The sequence below is a fragment of the Desmodus rotundus genome, chromosome 11 (assembly GCF_022682495.2).
Source record: "Desmodus rotundus isolate HL8 chromosome 11, HLdesRot8A.1, whole genome shotgun sequence".
In the NCBI taxonomy this organism is placed as follows: domain Eukaryota; kingdom Metazoa; phylum Chordata; class Mammalia; order Chiroptera; family Phyllostomidae; genus Desmodus; species Desmodus rotundus.
The window spans coordinates 3,262,423-3,284,573 of record NC_071397.1 but is presented as its reverse complement, the minus strand read 5'-3'; the positions used below and the strand labels follow the sequence as shown (position 1 = coordinate 3,284,573).

The 22,151-nt window shown below is 56.8% G+C and overlaps 1 protein-coding gene across 5 annotated transcripts in view; it reads right to left on the bottom strand.

The window, feature by feature from the left end:
• SCUBE3 (signal peptide, CUB domain and EGF like domain containing 3) overlaps positions 1–21,522 on the bottom strand; it is a 33,808-nt gene extending 12,286 nt beyond the window's left edge. For 2 of the 5 annotated variants that reach the window (XM_053914179.1, XM_053914183.1), the window contains exons 1-7: positions 20,906–21,522; positions 8,718–8,840; positions 7,689–7,814; positions 5,035–5,169; positions 3,979–4,104; positions 3,675–3,791; positions 1,595–1,642 (exon numbers count right to left, since the gene is read on the bottom strand). In XM_053914179.1, coding sequence (XP_053770154.1) covers positions 1,595–1,642; positions 3,675–3,791; positions 3,979–4,104; positions 5,035–5,169; positions 7,689–7,814; positions 8,718–8,840; positions 20,906–20,990 — 760 coding nt within the window. In that variant the 5' untranslated portion in view covers positions 20,991–21,522. The remainder of the gene's footprint in view (positions 1–1,594; positions 1,643–3,674; positions 3,792–3,978; positions 4,105–5,034; positions 5,170–7,688; positions 7,815–8,717; positions 8,841–20,905) is intronic. The other 3 variants (XM_053914180.1, XM_053914182.1, XM_053914181.2) reach the window with 3 other exon arrangements.
• Positions 21,523–22,151: the final 629 nt, after the last annotated feature.

Genomic DNA, 22,151 nt, shown 5'->3' with positions numbered 1-22,151 from the left:
GGGAGGAGAGGGAGCAAAAGAGGAAGAGTCAGAGAGGGAAGGTGGAAAGAAGGCAGGTCAGGCAGTCGGAGAACCTCAGAGCCCTTTCTTCCATTGCCCTCTCGTGACTGGCAGGCTTTCCCTTTGCCGAGAGGCCAGAGTAGGGTGTATGGGTGGGTCACTCTCCCTGTTTTCCGAATTCGGAGCAGGAGAAAAGCAGCTTTAATAGCAGAGGAGTGTGAGGTGAGCCATCAGCTCAAACAGTGCAAGGCCCCGCCGCAGGGACTGTGGAGGAGGTGTAAGCCGCCTCGAATTCTCCCGTTACAGAGACCAAATCCCAAGGCCTCCTCCGCGAGGGACCAGAGGAGAGTGGTTCTCAGAACCGGGAACTGAGTGAGAAAGGCACCATCTCTGACTGAGAGAGTGCTACCATTTCTGACTCCTGAAACTTCGGCCCAACCCTTGTCACCGAGGAGACCAGCGAGGCCAGGGCATCGAAGGCCAACTCTGCCTGTGGGGGCCTGGCCACGCCCTGGCCCCTCAAACGCTCAGGTCTGGGAGCAGCCACAGTGGGAGCTCCGATGTGGCACTCCCACCTGAGTCTCTCCCGAGGTCCCCCAAGGTCATGGAAGGAACCTGGGAGGGAGCCTTGAGTTCAGGCCCCAAACCCTGCCAATCCCCCAAGGATGCTCTTAGCATAAAAAGAGGTCCCCTAGCCCTGGAGCAGGCAGAGGGGAACGGATCCTGTGCCAAGTCACGGTTGATTCTGAGGGATCCAGGACAGGGAGTAGCAGAGCTGGCTCAGTGTCCATCTCAGGTCAGGGCAGAACGCTGGGCGCAGCCATCCGCCCCCATGGGACAGCTATGGGCCCGGCCTCAGCCCTTGGCTCTTCAGGCCACAGCATTAAAATCAGTTACTCTGGGCTGACTCTGCGCCAGGAGCTTATTAGCTCCTCTCACACACTACCTTGGTCAGCACAGCAACCCTACAGAGGACTCATCCTCCCGACCTTACAGAAGAGGGAAGGTCAGAGAGGACAGAAGCTTGCCTGAGGTCATTCGGTCAGAAGGTGGCAGAGCCAGAACCAACACTCAGGCTGTCTGAACTCACACGTCCTGCTCGGCACCATCCCGGTGGGAGAGGAAGACCGGTGGTGCTGGAGCTGTGAGCTGCTGTGGGTGAGGAGCCCCGGGAGGGGCGGCCTCCAGCCCTACCCACCCCTACCTGAGGTGGGGCAGCGGGCGTGATGGGTAAGATAGAGCTGCTGGGTCTTCAGCTGTGTGAAAAGCAGAGGAAGGGAGGGGGCAGATGGTTGGGCAGGGGTGAGGTGTTAGAAGGTGGGGGAGGGAGATGGTGGAAGGAAGGGAGACAGAGGAAGGAGAGAGAAAGTAACAGGATCAAAGAAAGACAAACCGACACGAAGGTTCCTGGGCCAGCCCGGGGGCTCTGGAGACACTCAGCAGGCCCAGTGCCCAGGCTGCCAGGGGAGCCCTGCTCGCAGGCTGGCGCCCGGTCAGGCCGGCCCGGGGGGCATGCGGTTAGTGGGAGCCCCGGCGGGTTAGCCCTTCCCCTAGCAAGCCGGTGAGAGCACGCGGAGAGAGCAGACATATTTACCATTAGAAACGGCCTGAGGGGGGACGTGCTGCTCTAGCCGCCTTTCCCCTGTTTGACATTGTAAAAAAGCTGTTTAGACGCTGGGCAGGAGCAACTGCGGCCCACCGAGCCCAGCCCCTCCCGGACGCCTCCACCCTGCAGGCCCAAACCACTGTCCCCGTAGGATGAGCCCAGAGACTCCGAGACTCTACTCCCCAGCCGTCTGCTGCCTGGTGACCTCGAGGGGCCTGAGTGACTAACGGGAAAGTCTCAGAGAGGGGCAATCACGGGCCCAGCACCACTGCACGCCAGAGGCAGGGCTGGGAATCCTACGGAGCTGCCAGACCCCCAAGGGCGCCTACTGTCTGCCGCGCTGTACCGCTCTTTCCCCTCGGGATCTGAGAGGCCCATCGGCCTCAAACAATGAAGTTTCCGCCCACCAGGGCTGGGGAGAAAAATGAGATGCGGGGCAAGGTCATGTAAGTTCTGCTGGGGGAGAGGGAGAGGAGCGCGGGATGGACTTGGCCGTGGGCCTTAGGACAGCCTCGCCTGCTCCTGCTGCCTCACCTGGCCGTGGCCCAGAAAGCAGAATGAGTCTTGCATTAGGGAAGAGCTCAAGCTTCATAGGGGAATTGTCAAAAGCAGCTGTGCCCAGGACCATCTGCTGAGAGGGACCCCCCCCCCCTGCACACACCCAGGGGCCCCTAGCTCTGTCCCGATACATGCAGCTTTCCCTCTGGGGACTGCATGCCGTTGCTTTAGGGAGACTGGTGATGTGTGAGTGTATCCAGGGGCAGATGGGAGGTTTGGAAAGCAGAATTAGATTCACGAGGGAAAAATGAAAGGAGCTGGAACGATCAGCCTAGAGAAGGCAACAGGAAGACCTAAAAAAGCTCCAAGGTCTTTGAAGAGTTAGTTCAGAGGAAAACAGGTAGCAGGTGACTCTTCATTAGGGAACTTTTAGAAGTGTGTGTGCAGGTCTGTGCAGCAGGCAGCTGAGGGAGACCCTTCAGAGCAACACCTGCTCCCCTGTTCCTGTGTCTGGGGAGAGGCTGGTGCTGTCTGCAGAGACGGGGTGGGTCTCTGGGGTGCAACGGGGGGCAGTCTGGTTCATAAGCGGAATGTCACTGACTCTGGTGTTCACACTTCCCCGTCCCCAACATGCCGTAGCCACGACACGAACTGCCTGCCACCCAGGAGGCCTGTGCCCGCAGAAGCCGCTCACCCCTGCCTGGCTAACTCTTCCCTTTCATTCCCACTTCTCCAGGGGCTCACTGGTCCCATCACCTTTCCCAGCACTCTGTGAGCACATAGTGATTGGCTTTCACGAAAGACTTAAAGGCGTCGGGAATTAGGAGTCAAACTCGAGGAAGTAAGCTCATCCAATGCACCTGAAGATGTGCGAGGTGAGGCAGGCTTAGGAATTCAGGAAAAGGGATCCGGGTGTGAAGAAGGCCCCACACCAGGGCACGAGGGATGGAAGGCAGGAGCTGGCGAGGAAGGGAGGCCTCGGGCAGAGCTGAGAGGGCGCCCCACTGGAACGAGGGCATGAGAGGAGGAATCGGGGAGTGGAAGGGAGAGAAAGTACACGAAGGAAGAAGACACCGGAAGTCAGGAAGCCCCATGGGTCAGCTCAGGGCTGGTCATTCAGGAAAGAGCACTCTGTCTCCACTTGGCCCCGGTGGGGAGAGTGGGCTGTGACAGCCCCCATCTTACCCCACTGGACAAGCAGAGCCTCTGCTCAGGCTTAATCCTGCATGGCCCCAGCTCTCCGCCCCGTCCTCTGCCACAGCCTTGGCCCACAAGTGCCTCTGCCTGTTACTCCCAGCTGGGCAACACTTGATCCTGGATGAAGAGGGTGCCGACGCTCTTGGCAGCAGGGCAGCGGAACCAACGGGTAGGGGAGGAGAAGAAGAGGGCCAGGGAGCCCTTCGGTCTCTCGGAGGTGTCCCTATCTTGACCTGCACTGTCTGGGTCTTCAGCTCACGGACCAGTCGTCCTGCGCCCAGCACCTGGGCCCCTCATGCACCCCTGGAGCCCAAGGACCCCCGTCCCCGTCCCCCGTCACAGGTGGACCACGTTCCCCATGGGCCTCACCCACCGATGCACGTCTTCCCGTCGGTGTGGAGCACAAACTTGACGTGGCAGCCGCAGCGGGGACCCTGTTCCGTGTCATCGCAGGTGTGCTGGCAGCCGCCGTTTCCATAGTTGCATGTCACTGTGGGAGGGCAGGCGCCTGTCAGCGGCCTTCCCCCGGCCCTGCGGCTCTCCCTCCAGGACACAGCTACTGGCCCTCGCGTCTGGTTGCCTCTCCCCTTCTCCCTTTCCCTCCCACCTCTTGCTGCGCGGCCCTGCACGCCACCTGTCTCCCCTTCTCCCCCGCCCCGGCCGTCCCGTGACCTCACGTTTGCAGTCTCGCTGGTTCTTGGTGAGCTCGAAGCCGGGGCGGCATTCACAGGCAATGCCCCCTTTGGGTGTCTCCCGGCAGATGTGAGCACAGCCGTGGTTCTTGTTCATGCAGTTCATTCCTTCTAAAAGGGAAGAGGAGCGGGGTGGATGCTCTGTACCTCTGCACGCCTAGAGAAGAGGAACTGCAGAGGATGGCTGGGGCCCAGGAAATTGGGAGAATTCCAGTGAGGCTGCAAGACAGGGAGGGGACCGACTCCTCCTCACAGGCTCCCTGTCCTGCCCGAAGAGCTCAAAGCCATTCTGACTGATGTACAGATAGGGCCACCTAACCCCCAGAAAAGCACATGGTCACTCTCCCCTTCAAACAACCAAAATCCGGTGTCAAACCATTGCCTAGTACCGTCTGAGGTGCTGAGAGGGTTTAGGAAGGACCCATCTACAAGATAAAATATAACACACGACCTCTTTTCTCAAAGAGTTTGCAGTTAAACTGGGAAGGAGATAAATAACGTCGTATGAGTGGGGAGTAACTGGCACAGATCATTATTATACGGTTTTATTCAGCAAATACCTAAGCTCCCACAACATACAGGACAGACAGTGTATCGGGTTCTGGAGGTGTAAAGGCGTCATTTCCGCCCTCAGAAATGTCACAGTCTAGGCGGGGAGCCCCAGAGAGAGACAACACACACCCACTATTCCTCCTGACCCTCCCGCTCCAGTCCAAGGGATACAGCACCAGTCGGGCCCTCTCGGACAACGGCTGCTCAGCGCCCAGCCATCTACAGCTCATCAGGGGTGAGATTCACCTCAGGCCTGGATACGGGGACGCCCCACAGCAGGATCAATCCCACACGGACCCCGACCCCAAATAACCCCCCCCAGCTGCTGCTCTAAGACAGGGCGTCTATTCACGGCGCCCCTAGATGTGCTGGGGTGAGGGACCAGAGCGGAAGGGCTAGTGAAACTGAGGGGCATTGAGGAAAAGCGCCCAGGCAGACGGGGAGGGGAGCCTGGGCGTGCAGCCCCCCGCCCCCGGGGCACGGGCTGACCTTCGGGCCGCTGGATGCAGGTGTGCTGGTTGTCGCTGAGGAAGAAGCCTTCCCAGCAGCGGCACTCGTAGCTGCCCATCATGTTGACGCAGCTCTGCTGACAGCCGCCGTTGCCTTCGGCACACTCGTCCACATCTGTGCAGGACAGCGGCTGGTGAGGCCCTGGGGCGCGGGGCGGGGTCCGGGTGGAGCGCACCCACCTCCCCTCGTCCCCGAGCCGGCACCCAGCCTGAGGCAGGCAGTTCTCACCGGTGCGCCAGCTCAGGCCCCCCTGCTCGTGAAGAGGCCACTCTAAGAGGGCAGAGCTGGGGGCTCAGCAGCAGGGAGGGGACATTTGAGCACAGCATACTTAGGTGAAGACTTGCCCCCTCCCCGCCCCCCGGTTCCCTGCCCCACTGGTATTCAGTCTGAGGCAGAGGAGACCGAGAAAGAAGGCAGATGGAGGAGGACAGAGATGACGAGTGGAGACTGGATGGGGTGGGGAACCGGGGCAGCCGGCTGTGCTGACCAGCCTGGCCATCGGGAACCTGGGAAATGGCTCCACGTGCAGGGAGAGCTATGGCGATGGTGTTGAGGTCAGCGAGGCAGCGTCCATTTCTGTGGACAGGCCACTGGCCGTCCTTCCGCCCCTCCCCCCGTGCCTGGGCTTGCTGCCACAGTCCCTAGCCTTTCTCCTATTTTGGTTTAATAAAACAAAGTCTGGTGCCTTGGCGGCGAGGGTCAGGGGAGAGCTGCCAGGCCACACCCTAATCGCCACCCAAAATCACCACCCCCAGGTCCCAGAGCCAAGCTCATCCTGGGGCTCCCACTTCAATACTGGACTCGGTTTCTATGCTACCCACTGCCCTCCCAAGTCCACAGCCCTTCTCAGTTTTCCTTGGCCCAGGAGGCCTGAAGGAGATTGGTTCCCAAATGGAGCAGCTGGAATCTGGGCCCCTGAGGGCTTCTTCTGCCCCTCTCTTCCCGTCCTCTCTGCTGAGCCCTAAAACTCTGTCCTTTCCCCTTCTGGCCAAGGGTCGAGGGTCCCAGATACAGCGGGCTCCTGCCTGAGAGATGCACCTGTTAGGAGAGCCAGGAAGGTGTACCTGGAAGGTGCCTTCCCTTGCCCCTACCCCTCCGTGGCTACACTCGTGATTTCTCCCCATCCCTGTCTTCTCGCTCTTGCCCACCCTGCACACCACCCTTCCTCGTCGCCTTCTATCCCAACCTTGGGACTGCGCTGCTCTGGCCCAGTTCTTTCCTACAGTCCTCACCGGGCAGGCTGAAGCCACCCAGGGCATGGATGACTTCCTCACGGTTCCCCTAAAAGACACAGGTAAGGTCGAGACTTTGAACCCAACCCTAGGGACAGTGTTAGATGGACCTTTGCCCCCAGCGACCCCTTCCATACCTACTCATTCTCTCATCTTCTGGGTGGTTTTATAAGGAAACAAGACTTGATGAGAATCGGGGGCCTAGAGAGGTCAAAGGCAACCAAAGGAAGTCAGAAGCTGATGTTCATGGTCCTGTAGGCAAATCACCGTCCTGGCCCAAGTGTTACAACTTGTCCGTCCAAAGGAGTTCCCAAGGAGGCCCCCACGGGTGACGGGGCAGACAAAGCGAGGCCCTTCCCTGGTAGCCACAGTGCTGAGAGGTGGCCGGGGCTGAGGGTAGGGGCCCGGCAGGACCTGGGGCCTAGAGGCCTGGGCTGGGAGTGGAAACCTGTGAGCCTGGGCCAAGGCTGGAATGTGACTGGGTTCAGAGGCAGCTCTGCAGTAAGGAGGCTCTCCTCGGCCAACGGGGCCTCGGGGTGGGAGGGAGCCTAGCCTGCTTCTCTGCTCACCATCCCTCTTGCTTCTCTTCCTTCCCTTCCTGGTTTTCTATTCTTCCAGTGTCTTATGTCTGTTTTGGCACCAGAGAGAAAGAATTTGGGGAAGGACCCCTGGGTTCATAGCTCAAATCTTTTTATGCTATGGGCTTCTGTTTTTCTACTGGTGGAGGAATCTGATGTGGTCCTAGCAAATGATAGAAACCAGAGTTGAGTTTAGTTCCCTGGAGGTTCTCTCTCTGATGCAGCTCCTGGGACAAAGGAGATCAGGTCAGATTGAGGCCTCAGAAGTGAGGAGAGGGTGAGCCTGGAGACTTCAGGAAGAGCTGGAGGAAAACCAGCCTGTGAGGGTCAGAGGTTCCCCAGGGCACAGGGAAGCATCAGCAGCGTCGACGACGTTCCTCCTAGTACTGAGCACCCAGGATGTACTAGGACTGTATGTATGTCCTCTCATGGCGATTCACCCAGAGGGCCTGGAGGAGGCTGAGACCCCCAGAGACTGGCAGACTTGCCCAAGACCACACAGCTAGCAAGTGGCCCAAGGCCACAGCTGTCTAGAGCCAAGTCACCTTCCCACCACGCTCCACTCACTGAGGCTAAGCCCACTCTTGTCGTGCCTCCTGGCCCTTGCCTTGGGAGCACTTTCTGGCAGCATCTCCTCTGCTGTTTTTTACCCAGCAGCAGGGTGATTTCACCCTCGGTACCCGGTCTCAAAGGGGAAACAGACCTTGTTCTCTATTTTGCAGCTTTGTGGTCACTTTCCCCCCTTGCCTGGAAAATGGGAAATGCTGAAAACACCTTCCTCCCCACCAGACACCCCCACCCACATCCCCTCCCCCTTGCTCACCCAGACAGTTGTGCCCGTCATGTGCCAGGTGGAACCCATCATAACAGGTGCATCGGTAATTGCCAGGGATGTTGACACAGTCGTGCACGCAGCCTGCGTCATCTTCTCGCTCACACTCATCCACGTCTGTGGGCAAAGGGGAGCTGAGGCAGCGGGCCCGTCCGGGCGCCCCCCACTGTCCAGCCCTGTGGTGGTTTTTTAAAACATAAATGGCCTTCTGTGTGTGTGTGTGTGTGTGTGTGTGTGTTTACGTAGTGACTTTCACAGCCTACAAACCATCTGGCACTTCGCTCTTTTCATCGAGAGTCCAACATCTTCACGTGTTTGCATCCGGGCTTCCTCATCTCCTCTACAGGTGGTTGCAGAATGGTCCACTGTGTTGCTGTATCCTCACTGTGTTTTCTCTATCATTACATTCCTTCCAGTTATTTTACTATCATAAATAAAGCATCAAAGGCTATCTTCTCCCATATATTATTTTGTTTCTTTGAATTTCCTTTGAGTAAGAGCAAAATTCCTGGGTCAAAGGGTGTAAGTGCCTTTTAGGAGTCTTGCTAGGTATGACGAAATCAGTTTCCAATTTATAATGTCACCAGGAATTAATGAGTGTACCTTGTCCACTGAAACCTTATCAACACTGAAGGTCATAAATTTAAAATAACATCTCAAGACTGTTTATTTGCGTTGCTTTAATTGTGAGGGGAAGGTGTGTTTGTTTACAGTATGAACTTCCCCTGGAGCAAACTGCCTGTTCCCACCTTTTGCAGATGTGGTGGAAGAATCTAATGTCAGGCAACCTCAGGCTTCGGTCCTGTGATTCTGATCCCCCCCCACCCAGCCAGGTTTGTGCAAAGTAGAAAATGGAGCTCTCTCTGGGAAAAGACAGCTCCTCCCGTCTCCACCCCCTCCCCATGCCAGTGGGAATCACAGGCCTTAGTGTAACGCACAGCACAGCCAACTGCCAGCCAGGCGCTGCTCCCCACCCCACCCCAGCAGGACCCTCTGGTCCGGGTGCCCTCCCAGCCTCACCTTTGCAGTGTTTACCATCCCCCGTGTAGCCAGACTTGCAGATGCACTTGTACGAGCGCGGGGTGTTCTGGCAGATAGCATCGATGTGGCAGTTGTCCGTCCCCTCCACACACTCGTCCACATCTGGGAGGGGCATGGGGTGCACGTCAGACCCTCTGCTGGGGCCTGCCAGACAGTGTCTTGAAGGGGGCTGCCCAAGGGCAGACCCCCCTCTTCTTCAAAGTCGGGACAGTGGCTCCTCCAGAAGCGGGTGCTCTCCCACCCCTCTGATTTCAGAGCGGTCTCTGTAATTTCAGGAATTCAGAAAGAAAAACCCACTTCCCTCAAAGATACTTAATCCACAATGACAGCTAAAATTCCATCATTTGAAACGCCCCTCTTTGATTTAAAAACAAACAAAAACCCTTGGACTGGGTAGCACACTCAACTCGATTAGAAATATTCAACCTAGTGTGAGTTAGGAGCAAGCCCAGAGGGGGCGGAAGAGAAAAGGCATGTGGACCGTGGCCTCTGGGAAAGTGACAGGGTCCAGGGTCACCGGTAATTAAAGGAGGAAGACAGGGAGACGGAGCCTCTGAGAAACCTGCGTTTGCCTCACGATTCTGCTCGAGACCAGGCCTGCACCCACTTGCCCACCACAGCGTAAAGAATCTTCACAGGAAGGAAGCTCCATCCTGGAAGGCTTCCCTCGCTCCGTGCGGTCAGGCCGTGGGGACCGGGAGCTGGCACCAACACCTAACGTCTGGTGAGTGCAGCCCTGTGACCCCCCGGCTGACTCGGGCAGGCCGTCCACCCCACCACCCCGAGCTCCTCATCTGATGCCAGGTGCTCCGCTCTCCTGACAGGTGCTACTCACAGAGCTATGCTAAGGGGTGAGGCCACCTAAGGTCCAGCAAAAACAGGATGGTTCAGAACGAACAAAGGAAAGAGAATCATTCATCGCCTCTTGGTTAAAAGACTACAGTTTCTGGGGTAATATTAGGGTGCCCCTAAAGCTGAACTGAGACAGGAGAAAAAAGTTTCACTCAGCTGAAAATGCTATGGAAGGTGCATGCAAAAGGCACTGTGCTGAAGGCTGTGGAGGCTCGGAGGTGACTCAGTCCACCCAAAAGGTGGCACAAAGGAGTACCAGGAAGCAGGATGACAGCCACGAAGGCATCAGAGATGAGGTCAGGGGTTCCTCACCCTGGCTGCACGGCACAGTCAGCTCCCCCGTAGAAGCCCCAGCTCCCACCCCTCCCCCGAGATGCTGGTCAATGGGCTGGGCTGGCACCCGGCCAGCAGTATTTTCCTGGGGCTCCTCAGGTAAGTCTAGACGCAGCCCGACCAGTTGAGAAGTTCTGTTACAGGGAAGATCAGGGGAAGAAGGAATTACTTCTGGCAGTGCATTGGAAAACTCAAGATAGTGTTTAAGTAGCCGCTTGCGAGTTGAAGAGATACACCAGCAAAAGACTATGTATAGAGGACTATAACTTCCAAGTGTGATCTTGGCCTGTAGAACTGCCTGACTGCTGTCAAAATGCAGATTCCTGGGCCTCATCACCGAGCTATTTGAACCCGAATCCTTAAGGTGCTTGATATCTTTTAAACTGAATGAACGAACACGAAGGCCAGCAATCACTCGAATTTACAGACACTCGTGAGTCCTGGCCTGAAACAGTTAACTGTCCTCTGCTTTCCTATTTCAACAAGTGCTCCGGGGGCAGGACTGAGGAGGCTTCCTGAAGGGAAGTGAAATCTGGAACAGGGGCCCCAAACACCCTGCCCCAGATCTCCGGGGCTTCGTCAGCTCTACACTCCAGCCTCCAAATGCCCTCCACCGCTCTGCAACAGTCCTCCATGGCCGGGGGTTCGAACTGCTCCTCAGCCTCTGCCGTCATGGTCTGCCGGCTGCCCCCTGCCCCCGGGAAGTTGCCCCAAAGACAGAGTGGAGAAGAGGGAGATGGAAGACCAGTTCACGAGGGAGGGCAGCAGGGACCTCTGTGTACAGTAAGGCTGAGCGGAGAGTCAGTTTGTCCAGCTGATGGGGAGAAAATGGCGCTAAGACATGTGCCACCACAGAAAGAGCCTGAGCTCTGGCACCAGTGGGCCCCAGGCTCGAGGCCCGCTCCACCACTGTCCGTGGAGGTTTTTCTGATTTCCTTATGTCTTCCTCCTTAAAATGGGGGTGATAACACCTCCTCTTGAGAGGCTGTGAGCACTTGATGAGGTAATTGGTGTAGAGTACCTAACCAATGCCTGGTAAATAATGGGTCCCCATACTCGGAAGCTGCAGATGACGCTGAGTGTTAATCGCTGGTTCCGACACCAGACGCTCAAGGCCTGCGCTGTGGGAGATGGTGGCCATTTAATTTAAAATTCAGTCCCCCTGCTGCTCTAGCCACAGGCCGAGTTGTCAGTAGTCCCTGTGGCTCCCGGCTACCGGGGCGGACAGCACAGACGGCAGTTCCAGCCTCACAACACTGCTCTAGGAGTTCCGAATTAAGGGACTCCCCGGGGCCTCGGTGGACCAAAAAACTTCCCAAGGAGTGGGATTCGAGTTGAGTTGTGGAGCTGGGATAAACGGTACAGGAGGAAAGAGCAGCCCTGGCTGGAGTGGGTCAGTGGGTTGAATGCCGGCCTGCAAACCAAAGGGCTGCGGGTTCAATTCCCAGGCCAGGCACGCGTCTGGACTGCGGGCCAGATCCCTGGTTGAGGGCGTGCAAGAGGCAATGGATCGGTGTATCTCTAGCACATTGATGTTTCTCTCCCTCTGTTTCTCCTCCCCTTCCCCTTTCTCTGAAAGATAAATAAATAAAATCTTTTCTTAAAAAAGGAAGAGGAAGAGCAAACATCAAGTGTGGTTAAATTTGTGAAAAAAGACAAGGCACCCAGAGTTGGTTCCTACTGTGTCCCCATATTCACTTATACCTGCGCTCCACCGCGGGAAAAACATTTTTCACAACTAACTCCAAACTTCGAATGGCTTAAGGCTTAGTTTCGTATGTTCTTGTTGGGTCCCTGGAGGAAGGGGGGACCGGATGACCACCCCCTTCCCTGTGGCAACCCTTGCGAGCCTTAGAGGCGGGCAAGGTGCTTCGGACAACTCCAGTGACGAACAACCATCCCATTCATCCCACTTGGAACTCCCTTCTCCCGTGCCTCTCCATCCCATCCCCAGCAGCCAGCAGGGGGACTGGGAAGTTCACCTGGAAGCTCCTCCTCTCGGGCCATCCCAGAGGTATATGCCTGTCTCTGAATCAGCTGATGCTTCGCTAAGGTCCGCAGCAGGCCCTCTGGGCTCCCAGCTCTCTCCTTTGCTTCCATTTCCGTGCTCGCCAGTAGCAGAGAGGGGCCTGATGCTGACTGCAGCCCAGGCTTCCCGGCAGAGCCTTCGGACTCTTCCAGCACTGGGCTTCTCCTGCCATCTGACCCCTCCCTCATCTCCTCACTCACAATGCTGAACCCTCTCCAGCGGAGTCTTTGTGCACTGCGAGACGGTATCTCCTCCCTGTTCCCTCTACAACTTACCATTCCACCTCTTTCCACACATCACGTTCTTCTCCTTCTTTTTTTTTAAGATTTTTTAAAATTTATTTTTAGAGAGAGGGGAAGGGAAGGAGAAAGAGAGGGAGGGAAACATCTATGTGTGGTTGGCTCTCGCGCGCCCCCTACTGGGGACCTGGCCAGCAATCCAGACTTGTGCCCTGACTGGGAATCGAACCGGTGATCCCCTGGTCCACAGGCCGGCACTCAATGCACTGAGCCACACCAGCCAGGGCTAAAAGATTTTTTTTAAAGGCTATCTCATGTGGCATGTTCTACTTTTCCCACTTGGCTGGTCACTTGCTGAGGAAGTGGCCTTTCAACTATTTGGATGGAACCTTTCAAAGCAGAACAGGTCTAAAGCAGAGCTCTGAAACAGGCCCTCGAATATTTCCAGCATCTTCTCCTTTGCTAGTTCATTCTTTCAGAGCTCCCTGCCACCACATCTGCCCACCCACCCAATGCCTACTGGGATCCCATCAACACCCACGGCACCGTTCACCTTCGCTTGTTCCCTCAGGGTGCGGGTGCTTACCAGCCGGCCTGACAAAGCAGTGACTGCTTTAGACCAGAGGTGCTCGACACTGGCCCCCGCACCGGGATTCCCCGGGGACCTTTGAAAAAGCGCAAGTGTCTACGCAGGAGTGAATTATGACAGCACAGGCAGTCCTAGGACTCCCCTCTGAGGATGGGGAAGCTACTCCAAAAGGGAAGCAGGAAATGAGCAGGAATGCAGGCTGCAGATAAGCCGATACCCCTAGGTAGATCCCACCCCACCTTTATGTTACCACAGTAGGTACCTAACCACTCACAGGGGTTGGGTAATTATGCGCAAATTTGCTGGGCCCAGTGTTAAGATTCAATGCGCCCACCTGGCTGTGACATCCTTCTTGCCCCAGGCAAGCCAGCCTGCCGATGTTTGGGGTACCTACCTATTCCTCTATTTTTCTCTCCTATTTTTCTCGCCTTCAGATCTCACTGGTCACTGAGGACCAGTTTGGGCGCCACTGCTGGGCAGCCAGCTGTGGCTGCTCATCCCTCTCTGGTCTACTGTTCCTCTTAACTCGCCCGGCTTTTACTGTCAGGTTCTCTGAGAGCCTAACCAATCCCCGTCGTGATCCCTCTCCTATGCTACCTTGTGTCATTATTTAACGTTTAGTTTACATGTATTATCTTCCTACCGAAGCTGTAAGCTCCTGAGACCATGGCTTCTGAGTCTTTGAAACCTAGCCGGCAGCTGGAAGAGTTTAGCATAGTCATTCAACAGTTACTGGACATTGCAACACGCCAAGCACAGTGCTGGGTTCTGGGAGTTCAGCGTGAGCAAGACAGAATACAGTGAAGGCATTTAGTGTATATTTGTTAAACGGATGGATGGATGGATGGATGGATGGATTGGTGGGTGAGGGGGTGAGGTCCACATTTGTGGCATCTTCTGTGTTCTGGGTGGAGGGCAGTCCTAGGAAGTTTAGTGTTAAGTTATGGGTAGCAGGACAGGAAACTCAGAGCAGGTAAGATATCTGCTTAAAGGCATCCATTTGGTGATGCTGAGGCCAGAAAAAAACTGGGAGCAATGAATCTGTGATAGGATTCCTAAGGAATCCTATAGAACATAGGATCTCAGGGTCTTCAGATGTTCTCTCTGGCTGCTCAAGCATCTCTTCAGATGTCTCCCAGCCTCAGTGACAGGGCGCCAGGGGCCACTCGAGATCAGTGTCCCAAGTGGGACACTGCTTCTGGTCAGTTCCCTTATCCTTTCCTCCAGGTTACCTTGCACACCTAAGTAATGTCCGAAGTAGAAGCAGCCCGAGCTCTGGCCGTGACACCGTAGCCTGCAGCATGTGCACGAGTACCAGTGTACGCACACATCCGCTGTACCTCCAGGTCACAAAGCAATCAGGGAAGCAGGCGGAGCCTGGCTTCCCATCTCCCACTTCTCAATACGCCTCCCCGATTTGGAACTGGGCTGAGGACAGGCCCATCCTCGGCGTGGCTGAAGCCTAGGCGGGGGTGAGGGGAGCCAGGAGAGGGTCCAGGAAACCACACGGCTGACCCCAAGGAGAGAAGACAGAGCACTTTCTTCCTTTAAAAAAAAAAGTACCCTTTCCTCTTATACAAGCTTGGTCTGCTCAGCTGCAGAGCCAGGAAAAGCAGTCGGTGCTTGGTGATTGGGAGGGAGTGGGGCTAGCCCTGAGAGCCTCATCATCCGTCGGGGACCCTGGTGAGTTTCTCTGTGACGCCCCACCTCGTCCCTAATCCAAATCCTTACTCATTCGGAGGTACCTTTACATGGACAAGAATTTTCTCTTTTATTTATTTATTTACTTTTAGAGAGAGAGGAAGGGAGGGAGAAAGGGAGGGAGAGAAACGTTGATGTGAGAGAGAAACATTAATCAGTTGCCTCTGATTCATACCCTGACCAGGGACCGAACCCACAACCTAGGCATGTGCCCTGACCGGGAATCAAACTGGTAACCTTCCGCTTTGTAGGATGACACCCAACCAACTGAGCCACACTGACCAGTCCGGGCTATTTATTTATCTTTTTAATCCTTACCCCAGAATATATTTATTGATTTGAGAGAGAGAAAAACAGGGATGTGAGAGAAAAACATCAACTGGTTGCCTCCTGTGCATGTCCCAACTGGAGATCAAACCTGCAACCCAGGTATGTGCCCTGACCAGGAATCGAACCCACAACCTTTTGGTGTCTGGGACAGTGCTCCACCCAACTGAGCCACCTTTGTAGTGTGGACTGAATCACCAACCTCTTAAGCCAGAGGCCTTTCAAGGAAGGGCAGGGCAGGGGACACCTGTGGTGGGGAGGGAAGAACAGAAGTTTGGAGAGGGAGGGCCAGGGAGGAGGGCAGGGGCAGGGGTAGGTTCCAGTTTCATGGATCATCAGTTTTATCTCGCTAACCGGGTGGAAACATTAACAACAGAAGGAACGACGCTGTCAGATGGTGTCTAGTTCCATTAAGCGTGCGAAGCTCTCTCACGTGGACCGTTTCATTAGGTCCTCACATGGAGTTACACAGATGAGGAACCGGCCAGACAGGCCATCTGAGAAAGAGCAAGCAGCCGGTGCGGAGCCTGGACCAGTGCTCCCCGTCCAGTGCTCACTCACCACGCACCGTCTCTGCTTGCGGGAAAGGATCCGTGCTTTAAGGGTTGGGCCTTCTCCCATCCCAACTCAGCACTTAGTCCAGCATGGAGCAAACGCCCCACGCGGGGAAGGAAACCAGCAGTGGGCATGCGGACGCTCCGAGGCTCGGGCGCGGGCAGCAGGGAGCAGGGCGGCGCGGCAGGGCGGAAGGGCGGAAGGGGCGGAAGGGGCGGGCACTCGGCGGCAGCGGACAGGTGTCGCCTGCCCTGGGTTCCCTAAGCTGGGCCAAGCAGCTGGTGAGAAACAAAAACAAACACCAGGGGCACAGGTTCCTGCTGTTAACAGCTTCAAACCGCCACAGGAAAACTCCAAATAAATATAATTAGAAACTTGTAAAAACGTCCTCTCTGTAAACCTGCTCCCCAGGGTTGACCCTCTACTTGGCCCCCTTCTCCCACCCCAGCCCCAGGTCCACACACCCTGACGCTCCGCCCTCACCCAGGGATTTCTAAGATCCTATTCTGGATCTTCTGCCCAGGTCTTTCCTCAGCTTGTCACTGTCAGCGCGCAGATGCCAGCAGCCCCTGGCCTGGGGCTCTGTGACCCAGCCCCCAGCTCTCTAGGGCTGCGGTTAAGCCGCAGGGAAACGTAGGTGAGAGCGACAGACAGCCGCTGTGCCCTGTTTAGCCATCATCCTGCCTGCGGGGCCAAACTGCAGCATCCAATGGCAACTACGAAACGGTGCCTTGGCCCGAAAAGGGGAGACACCTAGGCTGGAGCCGAAGGCACAGGGCTAGTCTCAGAGCGGAGGAGATGTGGTGTGAGAGCGGGGACGGGGCCCGGGGCCCGGGGACTCACCCAGAGTATTCAGTTCCTAGAACACAGACACTTAAGCTCTGCTTGCTTGTTGTCGGAAGCACACACAGTAACACACAGAACCATTTCTTCTGCAGAGGCTAACACCTCTCGTAGGGACAGAGGAAGAACTTTCAGGTACTGGGAGCCCCAGAACAAGGGGGTGGGGGAAGAAAGGAAGAGCAGCCAAGCGATGCAGATGCAGACTCGGGCAGGGAGCAGAGGGGCAGGGCCCAGGAAGAAGAGGGCCTGAGATTCAGGCGAGAAGTATGGGGAGGTGGCTGCTGCCGGGCTGAGGCTTGCTTGTGTCCTCTGCCTTCAGTGGGAAGGGTTTCAATGAGATGTGCACAATCTCGGAGCTGAAAGGGACCCTGCGGACACTCTAGTCCACTTTACAAATGAGGAAGAGAATGTCAATTGTCTCCCCAGAAGCCCCAACCCTCCGGCTCTGGATCTACACAAACACACTGGCCCCATACTCCCTACCCTGGGTGGCTCGGGGCTGGCAATACGTGGGCACGGGAGGAGGACAGCGGCCAGTCTGGTGCCAGAGGGGCCACCGGGGAGAGGCCAAGGGTCCATGTCCCCTGTCAGCCCAGGTGACTAGCTCCTCTACCCCTCCCACAACCCTGGGTGGGCAGTGGTATCCCTTTCCCCCCAGAGACCAGCAGCCTCTCTCTCTCCAGACTCCTGTCTTAGAGCTGGGCCTAAAGAAGTTGTCCCCAGGCCTGGGCCTCCTGCGGGCACTGCCAGCCTCAGAGCAGCTCTGCAGTTTCCAGCCCTGACAGGGACTCTTTCTTACAAGCAGTCATGTGCTGGGGGCACAGCACATCAAAGGAGGGACCAGAACCGGGGCAGAAACCGGGTGAGTTCAGACAGCAGCTCCTCCACTTCCACCTTCTCAGGAGGGTCTGACGCCATCAGTCCCCCCCCCGCCCCCCACTCCAGCTCAAGGCACTGGACCGAGCCGTTCCCCTTCCTCACTTCTCAATGAAAACAAAGTGCACACTGCCCCGCTTCCTTTCCCCTCTCACAGGAGCACTGGGCGCACGCACACACGTGCACACGCATGCACACACACCCCAGTGCACGCGCACACCTCACCTCACATTCTCAAACTCACACCCAGGGCGGGCTCCTTTTACAACAGGTCCCAGCCACTCACATCTCAAACCGGTTCTCGTGCTCTCAGATTCCTGAAGGCTTCAGAAAACAGTCTCACTTAGGGGTTGCCGGTAACTTTCTTCTTTCCCTGCCTGTAGTAATTCTGGCCCCCCCCCCCCCCCCCCCCCCCCCCCCGTCTTCTACTCCCCTCTCTCTCGTTCCACCCTGCAGAGACTCGGGGAGATGAAGGGTAAGAAGCAGAAAAGTTCCCCAACCCACCCCCAGGGGACATGTCACTGAGAGAAGAGAGGTCAAAGGGATTCCTGAGGAATTTCTAAGCAGTCCAGCCCCTCTCCACCCTCTGGAAAAGGAGGGGGTGCTTAGAGTGAAGACCAGGTTCCAAGAGTGGGACTGACTGTCTCCCCAGTGTGGCCTGGAGGGGGCACGGGCATTAGCCGGCTGCCTCGCCCGCTGACATGGGTATGGCTTTCATTTCATATTTTGGAGGGAGGGGCTAGGAGGAACAGTCCCCTCACTGTACGGGCTGGCCACAGCGGCCCAGGGAAGCCAGGAGGAGAGGAAACAGCCACATTAAAGAGGAAGAAAGGGGTGGGGGAAAGAAAGAGACACACACACAAACACCCAGACAGAGACCCGGACAGACACACAGAGACAGAGACACACTGTGTGCCACCAGCTAAGCGCTCTCGGTCCCCGGGATGGAGTTACTGGGAAACTCCAAATACACGACTTGATCAAAATCCTGCCCCTAATGAGGGGAGAAAAACAACCAGGTGAGCTGGACGGCCAGGCGGGCTCGCCCTCCCGGAGCCCCTCCTGGGGACGAGTTTTCCCTGAGGCCAGGAGACCTTTTCACTCAGCTGTAACCCGAGCCCTACACCAGGATTAGGCCTTTTTAACCACTGCTGCACTGCCCCCCCCCCCAAGCAAATTAATGCTTTTAAGTTAACAATTATCTTGGTTATCCAGTCTGTCTACTTTAAAATACTCAGACGGGCACTTGAAAAACACTCAGAACCGTGTACTTTCATGCTCACTCAGCCCGCTCACACAGCTTCCACACCCACTCACCCACACACGGCTCTCAAAGACGCTAAAACATCCGTTCACGCTCACCAACTGAGTCACAATTTACACAGACACCCAGCCGTGTTACCTGTGGGTGAACCTGATGAACCTCACCCCACCCCACCCCCCACACACTCACCTGCACACTCAGGGTCCCTTCCATGTCCCCACCCCTCCCCATTCCACATCGCTTTGGTTCCCACCCCCCAATCTCTGGAGAAAAGGGACAAGATCCAGATATCACTGGAGATACAGTAACAGTGCAAGACACTTGCCAAGGGTGTTTCTATTTCAAGACCTGCTAGAGCTTCACGTAAAAGCACATGGCACTAATGGTGCCCTTTACGGAACTGGTGGCACCTAGGAGACATATTTGGGAGAGGGAGGTCCGCAGCCTTCTTTCTGTCTGTGGGCAAGGCTGCCCTCCTCGGTCAGTACCTGTCCCTCCTGGGGCACTGGCCTGCCGACTTGGGTCCAGAGACACGCCTCTAACTCAACATGTTGTTTAGAAATCTCTGGCAGACTAGGTTGATAAATTTCCCGAATATCTGGGTCAAAGGTAGCTGAAATGACAGGCTGCAGTTCTATGCCCAGCTAGACTCGGGATCAGTAGGAAGGAAGAAGCAAAGTCAACTACAGTCCAGTTAGTGCAAGTGTGGCCCAAACCTGAGATAAGCAGAGGGACAAAACTGGGAGTCTGGAAGTTCCTTGAGGGCAGGGGCCTCCGCTCTGGCTGCGTTTCCCACAGCAGCCAGCAGGGTGTGCCACGGAGGCGTGAGCCTTGGGAGTACCAGGGAGGGATTCTGAGTCCTCCTGTCCGTGAATGATGGGCTGATCTCACAGGCTAGAAAGCCTTGGCTTGAGGGCACCTGTCCCTTCTAGGAGTTTCCATCTGCCCCAGGAACCCCTCTGAATGAAGATATTGCCTGCTCCCCCGCTTTTCCCCCAGCCCCCCAGTCTTACTAGGCAACTACAGACACTGGCTCCAACTTGAAAGAGGCCCTTATCTTGTCTCTAGATTACTGCATGAAATCTGTTCCTTCCTTCAGACTAAACTCCCTAGCTAATTCCCTGTTATGAGTAAGTCAGCACGCACTACAAAAGCCAGCTTTGTTTATGAAAACACAAGCAAATCCACAGTAGGAGAGGGGCTGCTCCCAGGCTGGGGCGGCAGTGACAGTGGGCTGTCTGGAACCAGGGCTGGAACAGAAGCAGTTTGGGGTTGGAAGGGCTGGGGGTGGGGCAAGGTATTTGACAGATGAGGGTCTCTGTTTTGGTTCTATTAAAGGACAGGATGGGGGAGGCGGGGGAGAAGAGGATGGCATTGATACAGCACCTTCCTTTGAACAGAGCGGGACCCATGCAGCACAAAGAGCAGCTTAAGAGCCAAGGGCTCAGGCTCCCGGACACAGTGATCTACCTGACTACCACAGACTCAGGCTTCCCCAACTCCCAAGGTCAACTTTTCCTTCTGGCCCAGCCACCTCCACACCCAGCTTGGTTTCAGGAGCTCTGGGATAACAGGCAGAAGAATCATGTTCTCCTGGGCAAAGCCTTTGCCAGGAGGAATTTTCTTTTTGTCCGTATAAATCTCTTCCTGGGTGAGGACGCCATGGGGGAAGGGTGCAGCAAGAGGTCAAGGGGGAGGGGAGGCTGTCCCCAAGAGAACTGTAGTCCACCAGCCTGGCTTCTGCCAGCACAGCCTTGGGACTGGCCAAGCAATGAGCCTGGGAGGCGGGAGGGCCTCCCTGTCTCTCTCTTCAATTCCTAGAGGGATCTGTCAGAGCTCCCCAGTCTGGAATTTTACTTTGTTATTTCAATGCAATTCTGACCTGGATTTAAATGGAATTGGAAACCCGAGGCCTTAATAAATAAATATTATGATAAGAAATGAAAGCCATGCAAGACGAAAGATTTCCCCCCAAAGAGGCAGAAACACAACATTCTTGCCGGGAGCCAGAGTCACAGAAATTTTCTTCCCTTCTTCAGCCCCCTACCATCCCCTGAGAGAGGAGTTGGTTTTTCCATAAAAGATCCTATTTTTCTTTAACATTTTTCTACTGATAAGGCAACAATTCCTAACTTTCTTTCTAACTTTGCATGAGGATTGGGGACGAGGGACAGAAATCTATGGCATGACTGAAGTTTTCACGCTCAATCTCTCCAGGCCACAACTGAAGTTTCTGGCAATGTTTGAGAGAAGATTCTATCTCATTCTTCTGGAGGACAAGAAGTCTTTCGAAGATGCTGGGGTGGCAGTGAAATAGGCAGAATTCTTAGATGCGTGGTCACGTCTGCTCGGGACCCCCCAAACTTCTCACTTGTCCGTGCCACCTCTGGCTCTTCCAGCGCCCAGAGGGCAGGTCCCCAGCCCCTGAGCGTGGTGCACTGTGCCGGTCCTGACAGCAGCACGCTTCCCAGCACCTGCCCTGCCCCTCGGAAATCGCGTCCCCGCCCTCGGGCCCCGCAGACCCGGCAGCCCCGCGGCCGCGAGCCCCTCCTTCCTTACCTTGCGCGGCTTTGCTGTGCTGGGCGGCGCGGGCGTGGACCAGCAGGACGAGCAGGCAGAGCCCAGGCACGCGCCCCGAGCCCATGCTGGAGCCACCCGCGGCCCGGCGGCCGGGCGGCCGGGGCCGGTCTCGCAGCTCCCGGAGGGCGGAAGCGGGCCGGGCCCCCCCGCGCGCCGGAGGGGGGAGGGGAGGGGAGGGGGCGCCCCTCCGGGGCCCGGCCGGGGGCTGGGGTGCGGGGCGCGGAGCGCGGCTCCCCGGCAGGAGGTTCCCGATGCTGCCGTCTTCTCCCGACCCGACGCCGGGAAGAGCGAGGCGGAGAGCGCGGCGAGGCTGGGGCGTCCGGAGCCGCTGCCGGAGGGGAACCCCCGCCCTCTCCCAGCCGGGCTGTGCTATCGGCGGCGGCGGCGGGGCTGCTCCGTAAAATCCCACCCAATTTCCAGCTTCGCCCGCAGAGAGCTCCAGCGGGAGAGCGCGCAGAACCCGAGCGAGAGACCTGAGAAAGGGGAGGGGAAACGCCGCGCCAGAAACACGCCCTTTCTGCCTCTCTTTCTTCCTCTCTCGCTCTTCCTCTCTCGCTCTTTCTCCGTCTCTCGGGCTCCGTCTCTTTTTCTTCGCCTCTCTCCTCCTCCTTTCTCCTCCTCTCCTCGCTCCTTTTCCTTTTCTTCCTCCTCCCCCCACTCCTCCTCCACCACCTCCTTTTTCGTGCCCTTTTTTCTTTCAACTGGGGCCTCGGCGCGGCGGCCGCTCCCCCTGCGCGCCCGGGCGCGGCGGCCCCCTCCCCAGGCTGCCGGGCCGCTGCCTGCAGGAATTTACAATCCGACGCTGGGGGAGCGGGCCGGTCTCCATGGAGACGGCTTCCCCGGGAGCAGGGAGGTCAGGCACAGACCGCGCACAATCAATGGATCAATGCAAGCCCCGCTCGGCTCCAGACCAAACAGCACCCGGCTCCGGCTCCCGCTCGTCCTCTCTCCCCGCAGAAGGAGTGGGGGTTTAGGGTGCACCCCCGCGCTCGAGGGCCGCACGATGCGGGTTTGCACGCACACCTCAAGGAGACAAAGGGAGTGCGGGCAGTCGGAGCGGCCGAGGCGGACAGGATCACACGGGCACCCAAGCATGTCCCCCGACACAACCCGACACCGGGACAGACACGGCCACATCAGACCTCGAAAAACAGAGCAGCTTGAAAACGGACGATTAACGCCCTTTCCACCCCACCACACCTTTCACCCCGAGGACTCAATCCCC